We start from the raw sequence: 14,188 nt of genomic DNA, 5'->3' as shown, positions 1-14,188 counted from the left end.
ATGCTCAGTAGTGACCGGTGCTGTGGGGTCATAATGGAGATGAATCTGTGCTGCACTTTATGTACATGCTCAGTAGTGGCCGATGCTGTGTGGTCGGAGTGGAGATGAATCTGTGCTGCACTTTATGTACATGCTCAGTAGTGACCGGTGTTGTGGGGTCATAATGGAGATGAATCTGTGCTGCACTTTATGTACATGCTCAGTAGTGACCGGTGTTGTGGGGTCATAATGGAGATTAATCTGTGCTGCACTTTATGTACATGCTCAGTAGTGACCGATACTGTGGGGTCGGAGTGGAGATGAATCTGTGCTGCACTTTATGTACATGCTCAGTAGTGACCGGTGCTGTGGAGTCATAATGGAGATGAATCTGTGCTGCACTTTATGTACATGCTCAGTAGTGACCGGTGCTGTGGGGTCATAATGGAGATGAATCTATGCTGCACTTTATGTACATGATCAGTAGTGACCGGTGCTGTGGGGTCGGAGTGGAGATGAATCTGTGCTGCTCTTTATGCACATGCTCAGTAGTGACCGGTGCTGTGGGGTCGGAGTGGAGATGAATCTGTTCTGCACTTTATGTACATGCTCAGTAGTGTCCGGTGCTGTGGGGTCGGAGTGGAGATGAATCTGTGCTGCACTTTATGTACATGCTCAGTAGTGACCGGTGCTGTGGGGTCGGAGTGGAGATGAATCTATGCTGCACTTTATGTACATGCTCAGTAGTGACCGGTGCTGTGGGGTCGGAGTGGAGATGAATCTGTGCTGTACTTTATGTACATGCTCAGTAGTGACCGGTGCTGTGGGGTCGGAGTGGAGATGAATCTGTGCTGCAGTTTATGTACATGCTCAGTAGTGACCGATGCTATGGGGTCGGAGTGGAGATGAATCTGTGCTGCACTTTATGTACATGCTCAGCAGTGACCGATGCTGTGGGGTCGGAGTGGAGATGAATCTGTGCTGCACTGTATGTACATGCTCAGTAGTGACCGGTGCTGTGGGGTCATAATGGAGATGAATCTATGCTGCACTTTATGTACATGATCAGTAGTGACCGGTGCTGTGGGGTCGGAGTGGAGATGAATCTGTGCTGCACTTTATGTACATGCTCAGTAGTGTCCGATGCTGTGGGGTCATAATGGAGATGAATCTGTGCTGCACTTTATGTACATGATCAGTAGTGACCGGTGCTGTGGGGTCGGAGTGGAGATGAATCTGTGCTGCACTTTATGTACATGCTCAGTAGTGACCGGTGCTGTGGGGTCGGAGTGGAGATGAATCTTTGCTGCACTTTATGTACATGCTCAGTAGTGACTGGTGCTGTGGAGTCAGAGTGGAGATGAATCTGTGCTGCACTTTATGTACATGCTCAGTAGTGACCGATGCTGTGGGGTCGGAGTGGAGATGAATCTGTGCTGCACTTTATGTACATGCTCAGTAGTGACCGGTGCTGTGGGGTCGGAGTGGAGATGAATCTGTGCTGCACTTTATGTACATGCTCAGTAGTGACCGCTGCTGTGGGGTCGGAGTGGAGATGAATCTGTGCTGCACTTTATGAACATTCTCAGTAGTGACTGATGCTGTGGAGTAGTAATAGAGATGAATCTGTGCTGCACTTTATGTACATGATCAGTAGTGACCAGTGCTGTGGGGTCATAATGGAGATGAATCTGTGCTGCACTTTATGTACATGCTCAGTAGTGACCGGTGCTGTGAGGTCGGAGTGGAGATGAATCTGTGCTGCACTTTATGTACATGCTCAGTAGTGACCGGTGCTGTGGGGTCATAATGGAGATGAATCTGTGCTGCACTTTATGCACATGCTCAGTAGTGACCGGTGCTGTGGAGTCGCAGTGGAGATGAATCTGTGCTGCACTTTATGTACATGCTCAGTAGTGACCGATGCTGTGGGGTCGGAGTGGAGATGAATCTGTGCTGCACTTTATGTACATGCTCAGTAGTGACCGGTGCTGTGGGGTCGGAGTGGAGATGAATCTGTGCTGCACTTTATGTACATGCTCAGTAGTGACTGGTGCTGTGGGGTCGGAGTGGAGATGAATCTATGCTGCACTTTATGTACATACTCAGTAGTGACCGGTGCTGTGGGGTCGGAGTGGAGATGAATCTGTGCTGCACTTTATGTACATGCTCAGTAGTGACCGGTGCTGTGGGGTCGGAGTGGAGATGAATCTGTGCTGCACTTTATGTACATGCTTAGTAGTGACTGGTGCTGTGGAGTCAGAGTGGAGATGAATCTGTGCTGCACTTTATGTACATGCTCAGTAGTGACCAGTGCTGTGGGGTCGGAGTGGAGATGAATCTGTGCTGCACTTTATGTACATGCTCAGTAGTGACCGGTGCTGTGGGGTCGGAGTGGAGATGAATCTGTGCTGCACTTTATGTACATGCTCAGTAGTGACCGGTGCTGTGGGGTCATAATGGAGATGAATCTGTGCTGCACTTTATGCACATGCTCAGTAGTGACCGGGCTGTGGAGTCGCAGTGGAGATGAATCTGTGCTGCACTTTATGTACATGCTCAGTAGTGACCGGTGCTGTGGGGTTATAATGGAGATGAATCTGTGCTGCACTTTATGCACATGCTCAGTAGTGACCGGTGCTGTGGAGTCGCAGTGGAGATGAATCTGTGCTGCACTTTATGTACATGCTCAGTAGTGACCGGTGCTGTGGGGTCAGAGTGGAGATGAATCTATGCTGCACTTTATGCACATGCTCAGTAGTGACCGGTGCTGTGGGGTCGGAGTGGAGATGAATCTGTGCTGCACTTTATGTACATGCTCAGTAGTCACCGGTGCTGTGGGGTCGGAGTGGAGATGAATCTGTGCTGCACTTTATGTACATGTTCAGTAGTGGCCGATGCTGTGTGGTCGGAGTGGAGATGAATCTGTGCTGCACTTTATGTACATGCTCAGTAGTCACCGGTGCTGTGGGGTCGGAGTGGAGATGAATCTGTGCTGCACTTTATGTACATGCTCAGTAGTGACCGATACTGTGGGGTCAGAGTGGAGATGAATCTGTGCTGCACTTTATGTACATGTTCAGTAGTGGCCGATGCTGTGTGGTCGGAGTGGAGATGAATCTGTGCTGCACTTTATGTACATGCTCAGTAGTGACCGGTGCTGTGGGGTCATAATGGAGATGAATCTGTGCTGCACTTTATGTACATGCTCAGTAGTGACCAGTGCTGTGATATTGGAGTGGAGATGAATCTGTGCTGCACTTTATGCACATGCTCAGTAGTGACCGTTGCTGTGGGGTCAGAGTGGAGATGAATCTGTGCTGCACTTTATGTACATGCTCAGTAGTCACCGGTGCTGTGGGGTCGGAGTGGAGATGAATCTGTGCTGCACTTTATGTACATGCTCAGTAGTGACCGATGCTGTGGGGTCGGAGTGGAGATGAATCTGTGCTGCACTTTATGTACATGTTCAGTAGTGACCGGTGCTGTGGGGTCATAATGGAGATGAATCTGTGCTGCACTTTATGTACATGCTCAGTAGTGACCAGTGCTGTGGAGTCATAATGGAGATGAATCTGTGCTGCACTTTATGTACATGCTCAGTAGTGACCGGTGCTGTGGGGTCGGAGTGGAGATGAATCTGTGCTGCACTTTATGCACATGCTCAGTAGTGACCGGTGCTGTGGGGTCATAATGGAGATGAATCTGTGCTGCACTTTATGTACATGCTCAGTAGTGACCGGTGCTGTGGGGTCATAATGGAGATGAATCTGTGCTGCACTTTATGTACATGCTCAGTAGTGACCAGTGCTGTGGAGTCATAATGGAGATGAATCTGTGCTGCACTTTATGTACCTGCTCAGTAGTGACCGGTGCTGTGGGGTCATAATGGAGATGAATCTGTGCTGCACTTTATGTACATGCTCAGTAGTGATCGGTGCTGTGGGGTCGGAGTGGAGATGAATCTGTGCTGCACATTATGTACATGCTCAGTAGTGACCGGTGCTATGGGGTCATAATGGAGATGAATCTGTGCTGCACATTATGTACATGCTCAGTAGTGACCAGTGCTGTGGAGTCATAATGGAGATGAATCTGTGCTGCACTGACCGGTGCTGCGGAGTCTGAAGTTGGGAGTCAGGGAAATTGATTACATGCAGATGTAGCAGTGCTACATTTGTTATATGCAGATGTAGCATTGTTGGGTTTGTCAGTTAATTCCGTGGGACTACAATATATTGCTTTGTAATAACTTTATACACCTATGGAAAACTGCAGATGACACGGTGATATCTTGATATGAGTTGTGCTGAATATGACCATTCTGTTGCATCTGACAAATTCAGCTCCGCTACGTGTTTGATATGTCTTAGCACTACATTGTTTGGGCATTATATTGACTGTGAGTAATGATACTGCAGCATTTATATTGTCAGTCCAAGTAGAAAGACATGGAACACATAAAATAACACACTGTGCCAAATACCAATTTCACCCCAGCTGCCCCTGCCCGACTCTGCTCTGCTGCCCCTGCTAGGCTCTGCTACACCTAACTCTGCCCAACTCGGTTCTGCTGCCCCTCCTCGACTCTGCTACACCTAACCCTGCCCAACTTGGTTCTGATCCCCCTGCCCCACTCTGTTCTGATCCCCCTGCCCCACTCTGTTCTGCTGCCCCTGCCCCACTCTACACTCCTGCCCTTACCCAACTCTGCCCCTGCCTGACTCTGCTACACATAACCCTGCCCAACTCGGTTCTGCTACACCTGCCCAACGCAGTTCTGCTACACCTGCCCAACTCTGCTCTGCTGCCCTTGCCCGACTCTGCACTGCTTCATCTGCCAAACCCCAGTGCAGTAATACCTTGTAGGTTTTTTCTAGTGAACGGCTATAGAGCCAGTCTCTGGTTCACAAGTCTGCAGCGAGGGGGTGGAAATTTGGGGGAAGTTGTCGGCGCTGTTTTTCAGGGGCTTCCTCTTATCAGCTTGGGCTGTTACATTTTCTTGTTCCGCCTATGTTGCGCATTTATATCTGCAATAGTATAGCTGAGGTGAGTTTGCCATTTGGTGCAGGCCGTTGAGATGTTGGTACTGCATTGCCACATCGCATCTAATGATGTCTTATGGCGTCTCACAACTTGTCCGGGAAAACGTCACAGCTCGGGATGAGGGACTACTGTGAGCTGTATGACATGGCGAGCCCTGACTAACCCAGCTCTGCTTCATCTGATAAGGGAGGACAATCTGATCAGTGAATTATTTCTGCACTGTGTGAACATGACCCGATTATCAGACTCATTATACCCAAACCGAGACCATCCAATGTATTCCTCCCACACCACCAATATTTCTCCCAACTTCCTTCTGTGCCCCGCAGCCAAACTTTTCCATCACGAGGCGGGTGTGCTTGATACAGTGGCCTCCATAAGACGCCTGTCTGGATTGGGTGGCGCTGTCATATCCACCCACGGTGTGCACCCTGTCGATGCCCCTCTTTAAAGGGCACCTACCTCTTAAAGTGTTAAATGATGCAAAATTTAGAATAGCAGAAAACCTAAAAATGGGTTAACTTTTTTTTTTTCTGTAAGAGGAAGCTGTGCAAGTTCCTCTTGCTATTAGTGGTCTGGGTTCACAAAGATAAGTTTCCAATCCAGGGTTGGCAGCGTGACGGGTAACGCCAGTAGCGGACATGAGGCGACGACCAATCAGATGTGTTTCTGTTGGGTTCCTTTTCGTCCATTTTAAGCTAATGCGTCATCCTGTTCCGTGTTCTGGATTTTTATTGCAGCTCTTAGTGGAAGATGTAATTGGAGAATCGGACAGGTCATGTCAAATCTGCCAGTTGCCACCATTACTTTCTTGCAGGTGGCTTGGAAAAGTAAGCTCCGCCCCTGTGACTCCTGACTGTTTCTTAGGAGTCAGGGCTTAGGGGAATGTTCACCGAGGGTCGAGGCTTATCTGTTGCCACTTACAGGGAGCTGTCCCATGGGGCACCATGTTTTTGCCTGTAATTTTATAGGCATTACTAGGTAAAGATTTGACTTGGAAACTTGTGGGTCACGTGCACCATTTGGGTGATTTGCATAGATTAGCTTGAAATTTTCATAGGGGACGATAAAAAGGCCGACGTTGCCGGTGTCTTACGAGAAGGATGAGCAGCCGGTGTTTGTACTGTGGCTCTACGGTAAGGCATCCACCATGGGCAGCCCTAAGTAGGGACAGCCGGGGGGCCCACAGCTTAGAGGGGCTTCATCATTGGCCCTGCGCTTTCTTTTTGATGCTGGTTGCTGGCCCTGATGTCAGGATAACGGAAAGCTGAAAACTTTGGATATTTCTTGGACTTCTAGATGGAAAGTCATTGCACAGTTTGGCATCAAATTCTGGAGTGAAGTGGAGGTTGTTTCACACTTTCTGTGAATGGAGGACACATATAGACAAAGGGGTATTGTGCCCAATATCTGGGGAGGGATTTCTAAGAACTTCGTGTCATAGCCCAGAATCCACACGTTCTGTGATTTATTGTCTCGCTAAAGATCACGTCTTACCACAGGGGGCTAAGGTGTAGTCGGGTCTTATTGGGGTCAGACTGTCACACAGATAATGCTTGTTATTTCTCTGTTTTATACCGAAGAATGACACTGACACTTGGGTAAAGGACAATGACACTAATTCTTGGGGTACAGGATAATGACACTGACACTTGGGTACAGGACAATGACACTGGCACTTGGGGTACAGGACAATGACACTAATTCTTGGGGTACAGGATAATGACACTGACACTTGGGGTACAGGACAATGACACTGGCACTTGGGGTGCAGGACAATGACACTGACACTTGGGTACAGGACAATGACACTGACACTTGGGGTACAGGACAATGACACTTGGGGTACAGGACAATGACACACTGACACTTGGGGTACAGGATAATTACACTTGACACTTGGGGTACAGGACAATGACACTGGCACTTGGGGTACAGGATAAAGACACTGACACTTGGGGTACAGGGCAATGACACTTGGGGTACAGGACAATCACACTGGCACTTGGGGTACAGGACACTGACACTTGGGGTACAGGATAATGACACTGGCACTTGGGGTACAGGACAATGACACTTGGGGTACAGGACAATGACACTGGCACTTGGGGTACAGGACACTGACACTTGGGTACATGACAATGACACTGACACTTGGGGTGCAGGATAATTACACTTGACACTTGGGGTACAGGACAATGACACTAATTCTTGGGGTACATGACAATGACCTGACACTTGGGATACAGGATAATGACACTTGGGGTACAGGACAATGACACTGATACTTGGGGTACAGGATAATGACACTGACACTTGGGGTACAGGATAATGACACTGACACTTGGGGTACAGGATAAAGACACTGACACTTGGGGTACAGGATAAAGACACTGACACTTGGGGTACAGGACAATGACACTGACACTTGGGGTACAGGATAATGACACTGACACTTGGCGAACAGGACAATGACAGTGACACTTGGGGGACAGGACACTGACACTTGAGGTGCAGGATAACACTGATACTTGGGGAGACAGGATAATAACACTGACATTTGGGAGTGACACTGGGTGTACAGAACAGCAACGCTGAAACCTGGGGTTCCGGACAATAACACTTGGACACATGGGGTACACAGCAATGGTGGGGTTCCCGCTAGTGTTGATTCTCTCCCTCAGTACACAGGGCCTGACCCCAGCGAGTCTCCCATGTCACGATATGACAGGAAGCAGCCCACCCGGAACCACCGGTCCAATCCCTGCTGCCTGTGCTGGTGTTGCTGCTGCAGCTGTTCCTGGTGAGTGACGGTGTCGGTGTTGTCACCTCTTTCCACTTTCTTCTGTGTCCCATATACTGACTATTAACTCCGTAGTGGCCTTTCTGCCCTCCGTGACCAGACGTGTCTAAGGGATGCTAATTCCTCTTCCTTTATAGGAATGAAGATCGCAACAGACGCAGGAGATTATCCCGAGACACCAAACTGGAGCCGGTATCGCACTGCGAGGTCTGGTAAGTTGGACAGAGAAGAGGTTACAGATGGAGCGTCACATAGTGGAGGACAGGCCATAATCACCAGAGGGGAAAAGAGGCTGCAGATTTGTAGTGTAAGGAGCGGGGTTCTCAAGCAGCACAGAGGATTTAGGCTGTGTGCACACGCTGCGGATTTTGCTGCGGTTCCGCAGCGGTTTTGGCCGCTGCGGACCCGCAGCAGTTTCTGCTGCGGTGTACAGTACAATGATTCCCTATGGGAATCAAAAACCGCAGTGCAGACGGTGCGGAATTTTCCGCGCGGATTATCTGCGGTTTTCAATCCGCAGAAAGAATTGACATGTCAATTCTTTCTGCGGATTCTCCTGCGGTTTGCCATCTCCTCCATTGAGGAGATGAAAAACCGCAGAGCAATCCGCAGGTAAAACCGCAGGTATTTTGACCTGCGGTTTCACCTGCGGATTTTACAAAATCCGCGCGGATGAATCCGCACCTAATCCGCAGCGTGTGCACACAGCCTTAAGCTTGGACCTGTAAGGCAATTGTGGTCAGGTGACTACTGATAGCTGATGATTTGTCTTAAATGTCTTCATTTTAAAGCTCAAAACCGTCCTCAGAAGAGGTGCACAGCTGGGGTCATTCATTCGAGAAGCTGATGAAGAACCCGGCCGGTCGCAACGTGTTTCGGGAGTTTCTCCGCACAGAGTACAGTGAGGAGAACATGCTGTTCTGGCTGGCGTGTGAGGAGCTGAAGAAGGACAACAGTAAGCACAGCACCGAGGAGAAGGCACGCACCATCTACGAGGATTATATCTCCATCCTGTCACCAAAAGAGGTACCAGCTCTCTCTACTGTCTGAGAAGGAAGCTCCATGGACTGATCATGACCTGTACTCCATTCACAACCAAAGCTGCACTCAGGCTGACAGAATCCAAAGTGCAGCCAGTTGCGCCTGCACTGCAGCTCTGGATGTGACTGGAGTATAACACATTATTTAATCCAGGTCAATGCAAAAGAAGGAAAGAAGCAAATGTGAACAAACATTAAAAGATAACATAAAAGGGTTTGTCCCCTTTTTTTGTAGCCAAAAGTAGCTTCATACTTAAAGGGCTATTCCCATCTCCAAGATCCTATCCTAATATGTAGTAGGTGAAGTAATAATAATATTAATTGCCTCCTATTAGAAATGTAGTATAATTCTTCTGATTAGCTGTGTCACTTACTCCATGTGCAGGGCATTGCAGTAGCTTAGGTATCCATGGTTACGTCCGCTTATACAGTGACAGTTAGTTGTTAGTGGTTATTACCATGGATACATCAGCTACTGCAATGCCCTGCACATGGGGTAAGTGACACAGCAAATCAGAAGAACTGTCCTATATTTCTAATTGGAGGTATTTGCTAATATTATTATTACTACACCTACTACATATTGAGATAAGATCTTGGAGATGAGAATACCTCTTTGATGCGAAATAGCTCGTTATGAAGCGTCAGCAGATAGTAAAGTATAATAATAATATGCAGTTGTAAACATTTGCATATTACGTCTGAATATGGATTCAAATCGCAGGCAGAGTACATTGTGTCTTCGGCGGGTGTATGCTCGGGTACTGCAGTGACAATACAGCAGAGTTGTTTGGGGACACATCTCTTTCCTGTTTTTTTTTTTCCTCGTTCCACATTGAGCTGTTTGTTATTCAGGTTCATGAATCATTACAAAGCCTAGAAAACATCGACCAGTGAAAGGAACGGCTCGTCCTTGGGTTTGCCATAGTTAGATCGATCAGGGGAATGGAATTGGCAGTCTCTTCCGCCCTCTTGTGGCCATTTAACTAACTGCTTATAATTCACTAGACACAGATTGACTGTAACAGGTTTATTTTCTGCCTTTTTTAAAAGGAAATATTTTACTAAATGAACGTATAGATGCACGAATATGCTATGTGGTCAATATACAAACCTTAACACGCACTGTACATTTGCACATTGCGATTAAAGAGCACATGAACTCCAATATTGCTGTAAACTTTAAAAACTTAAGGTGCTTAGTTGACATTTTTTGATCCAAAAGTAATTCAACCACCTCAAGGTGTACTTAAATATGGATGGCCTTTAGCAACTTACCTGTAGCTTAGCAGTATTATATATTGCAACGAGCTCTAAGATACTGTAGTTCTACGACAGCAAGTCATATGTTGCCGTGTAGCCCTTGTCTTATACTGACCCTTTGCATACAAGAATATGACTACTATAATACTGCCTTTATGTACAAGAATATAACTACTATAATACTGCCCCCTATGTACAAGAATATAACTACTATAATACTGCCCCTATGTACAAGAATATAACTACTATAATACTGCTCCCTATGTACAAGAATATAACTACTATAATACTTCCCCTATGTACAAGAATATAACTACTATAATACTGCCCCCTATGTACAAGAATATAACTACTATAATACTGCCCCCTATGTAAAAGAATATAACTACTATAATACTGCTCCGTATGTACAATAATATACCTATTATAATACTGCCCCTATGTACAGGAATATAACTACTATAATACTGCCTGCTATGTACAAGAATACAACTACTATAATACTGCCCCCTGTGTACAATAATATAACTACTATAATACTGCCCTATATGTATAAGAATATAACTACTATAATACTGCTCCTATGTGCCAGAATATAACTACTACGGTATATTACTGCCCTCTATGAACAAGAATATAACTAATATAATACTGCATCCTATGTACAATTATCTACTATAATACTGCATCCTATGTACAAGAATATAACTAGTATAATACTGCCCCTATGTACAAGAATATAACTACTATATTAGTGCCCCCTATGTACAAGAATATAACTACTATATTACTGCCCCCTATGTACAAGAATATAACTACTATAATACTGCCTCCTAGGTATAAGAATATAACTACTATAATACTGCCCTCTATGTACAAGAATATAACTACTATAATATTGCCTCCTATGTACAAGAATATTATTATAATACTGTCCCATATGTACAAGAATATAACTACAATAATACTGCCCCCAATGTACAAGAATATGACTACTATAATCCTGTCCCTATGAACAAGTACACTGCTCAAAAAAATAAAGGGAACATTTAAACAACAGAATATAACTCCAAGTAAATCAAATTTCTGTGAAATCAAACTGATTGACAATAAATTTCACATGCTGTTGTGCAAATGGAATAGACAACAGATTGAAATTATTGGCAATTATCAAGACACCCTCAATAAAGGAGTGGTTCTGCAGGTGGGGACCACAAGACCACATCTCAGTACCAATGCTTTTTGGCTGATGTTTTGGTCACTTTTGAATGTTGGTTGTGCTTTCACACTCGTGGTAGCATGAGACGGACTCTACAACCCACACAAGTGGCTCAGGTAGTGCAGCTCATCCAGGATGGCACATCAATGCGAGCTGTGGCAAGAAGGTTTGCTGTCTGTCAGAGTAGTGTCCAGAGGCTGGAGCCGCTACAAGGAGACAGGCCAGTACACAAGGAGACGTGGAGGGGGCCGTAGGAGGGCAACAACCCAGCAGCAGGACCGCTACCTCTGCCTTTGTGCAAGGAGGAACAGGATGAGCACTGCCAGAGCCCCGCAAAATGACCTCCAGCAGGCCACAAATGTGCATGTTTCTGCACAAACAGTTAGAAACTGACTCCATGAGGATGGTCTGAGGGCCCGACGTCCACAGATGGGGGTTGTGCTCACAGCCCAACACCGTGCAGGACGCTTGGCATTCGCCACAGAACACCAGGATTGGCAAATTCACCACTGGCACCCTGTGCTGTTCACAGATGAAAGCAGGTTCACACTGAGCATATGTGACACACGTGACAGAGTCTGGAGATGCCGTGGAGAGCGATCTGCAGCCTGCAACATCCTTCAGCATGACTGGTTTGGCAGTGAGTCAGTAATGGTGTGGGGTGGCATTTCTTTGGAGGGCTGCACAGCCCTTCATGTGCTCGTCAGAGGTAGTCTTACTGCCATTATGTACCGAGATGAGATCCTCAGACCCCTTGTGAGACCATATGCTGGTGCGGTTGGCCCTGGGTTCCTCCTAATGCAGGACAATGCCAGACCTCATGTGGCTGGAGTGTGTCAGCAGTTCCTGAAAGATGAAGGCATTGAAGCTATGGACTGGCCCGCCCATTCCCCTGACCTGAATCCGATTGAGCACATCTGGGACATCATGTCTCGCTCCATCCACCAACGTCACGTTGCACCACAGACTGTCCAGGAGTTGGCGGATGCTTTAGTCCAGGTCTTGGAAGAGATCCCTCAGGACACCATCCGCCGCCTCATCAGAAGCATTCCCAGGCGTTGTACAGTAGGGGGGTCATACAGGCACGAGGAGGTCACACACACTACTGAGCATCATTTTGACTTGTTTTAAGGACATTACATTCCACTTTAATTTTGTGTGTGAGTCCAAATCCAGGCCTCCATTGGTTAATAAATTTGATTTCCATTGATGATTTTTGTGTGATTTTGTTGTCAGCACATTCAACTTTGTACAGAACAAAGTATTCAGTGAGAATATTTCAGTCATTGAGATCTAGCATTTGTTATTAGAGTGTTCCCCTTATTTTTCTGAGCAGTGTATATAAGCACTATGATACTGCTCTCTGATGTTTTTGTGTATTGTGTTGTGCTGACTTGCTCTTTTTCACCCCCTACAGGTCAGTCTAGATTCTCGGGTTAGAGAAGTGATCAACCGACGGATGCAGGAGCCCTCCTCTCACACGTTTGATGACGCTCAGTTGCAGATTTACACCCTGATGCACAGAGACTCTTACCCACGATTCCTTAATTCGGGCATTTACAAATCCCTCCTGCAGAACATTTCACGCTCCAGTTCGGAGTCGTAGGTTGGAACCGCTCCAGGGGCTGCAGAGACAGATCCAAACGCACATTTTATACAAGCTGTTGGGAGCAAGAAGGGGCCATTACCGGGACAGATGGTGCAGGTCCTCTGTTCCTCCAGTCACTTTACGAGCTCCATCCTGCCTCAGAATGCGGAACGGCACGAGGCCTCAGCTTCCGCAGCTTGGAGAGATATGAACGCCGCCTTCACCTCACGCCTCTCCTGACCTCCCACCGCCCCTCTGTTCGCAGGAAGAGAAAGGGGTGTTAGGTACTGTATGGGGGGAACTTACCTCAGGACTGAAATACTACTGAACTCCCCAGGGGGGTCTTGAGAGGGGTCCCCAATATTTCATATTGCCTTTCGTGGTGGATAGGGCTAGGTATGGGAGATTGGAGGGGAGGGTGGTGTGTTTTATGACTTCCCAGCTTTGCAGTTCAGTACTGGAAGGAATAGAGATCGGAAACTGCTCCGGCATCCCCTCCTTGTTCAGTGTCTACAATGGCAGAGACATATTAGAGGGGGAGGTACGATTTTACTCAACTATTGGGGATTCCTACGAGGTTTGATTTTACATTTCTGAGTGTCGGGGAGTGGGCGTTAGGTTAATCTGGTTGATATTAGGGGAGGGTGGGCAACATTCTCCGGCTTTGGATACATATACATTATACTACACAATTTGCCAACATGCAAGGGGGGAGGGGGCGCCTGTTTACAGTGTGGAAACAATGAAGCCCTATTACAGACAGACTTTGCGCAAAGACGTCGTTCAAGGATCGGTACCATAATCTGCCTCCTTATGGAATATTCATTAATGGGGTTTATATCAGGTTTGGGGAGGGGGTTTTGTTACCCCCCCATCCCTCCTGCTTGCCAAAACTTCCTGAAGCTACCAAATACTCCAGCACTCCTCAAGCAGATGTGATGTCACCGTCTAACAGTGTTACTTTTCTTTCAACACCTCCATGGAAATTTTAACAGACTTTTTATAAAAATATATATATGTGCAAATATATATATTATATCTATATAAAATGGTGTGGCTTTTATGTGTAATCCTGGAGAAAAAGACGCTGCCTCGTCTGATCACGCCCTCTGCTGGTGCGCGACAGGACAGCAACACACACAAGGAAACTGCAGCCTGTCTGGTCTGCGCCATGCTGCTTACATTCTTTGTATTACAGCTCCCTCTGCTGGTCAGCAATATATATTCACTATGTTATAGTGGCCTCTGCT

The 14,188-nt window shown here is 46.8% G+C and overlaps 1 protein-coding gene across 5 annotated transcripts in view; it reads left to right on the top strand.

Moving 5' to 3' along the window:
• RGS19 (regulator of G protein signaling 19) overlaps nt 1–13,987 on the top strand; it is a 96,354-nt gene extending 82,367 nt beyond the window's left edge. For all 5 annotated transcript variants that reach the window (XM_073580856.1, XM_073580854.1, XM_073580855.1 and 2 more), the window contains 4 exons: nt 7,710–7,828; nt 7,966–8,040; nt 8,620–8,854; nt 12,768–13,987. In XM_073580856.1, coding sequence (XP_073436957.1) covers nt 7,740–7,828; nt 7,966–8,040; nt 8,620–8,854; nt 12,768–12,956 — 588 coding nt within the window. In that variant the 5' untranslated portion in view covers nt 7,710–7,739 and the 3' untranslated portion in view covers nt 12,957–13,987. The remainder of the gene's footprint in view (nt 1–7,709; nt 7,829–7,965; nt 8,041–8,619; nt 8,855–12,767) is intronic.
• Nucleotides 13,988–14,188: the final 201 nt, after the last annotated feature.

The sequence above is a fragment of the Dendrobates tinctorius genome, unplaced genomic scaffold (genome assembly GCF_039654945.1).
Source record: "Dendrobates tinctorius isolate UK_male_01 unplaced genomic scaffold, ASM3965494v1 ptg000065l, whole genome shotgun sequence".
Taxonomy (NCBI): domain Eukaryota; kingdom Metazoa; phylum Chordata; class Amphibia; order Anura; family Dendrobatidae; genus Dendrobates; species Dendrobates tinctorius.
The sequence above is the reverse complement of the archived record's forward strand: the minus strand, read 5'-3'. Positions and strand labels throughout refer to the sequence as shown.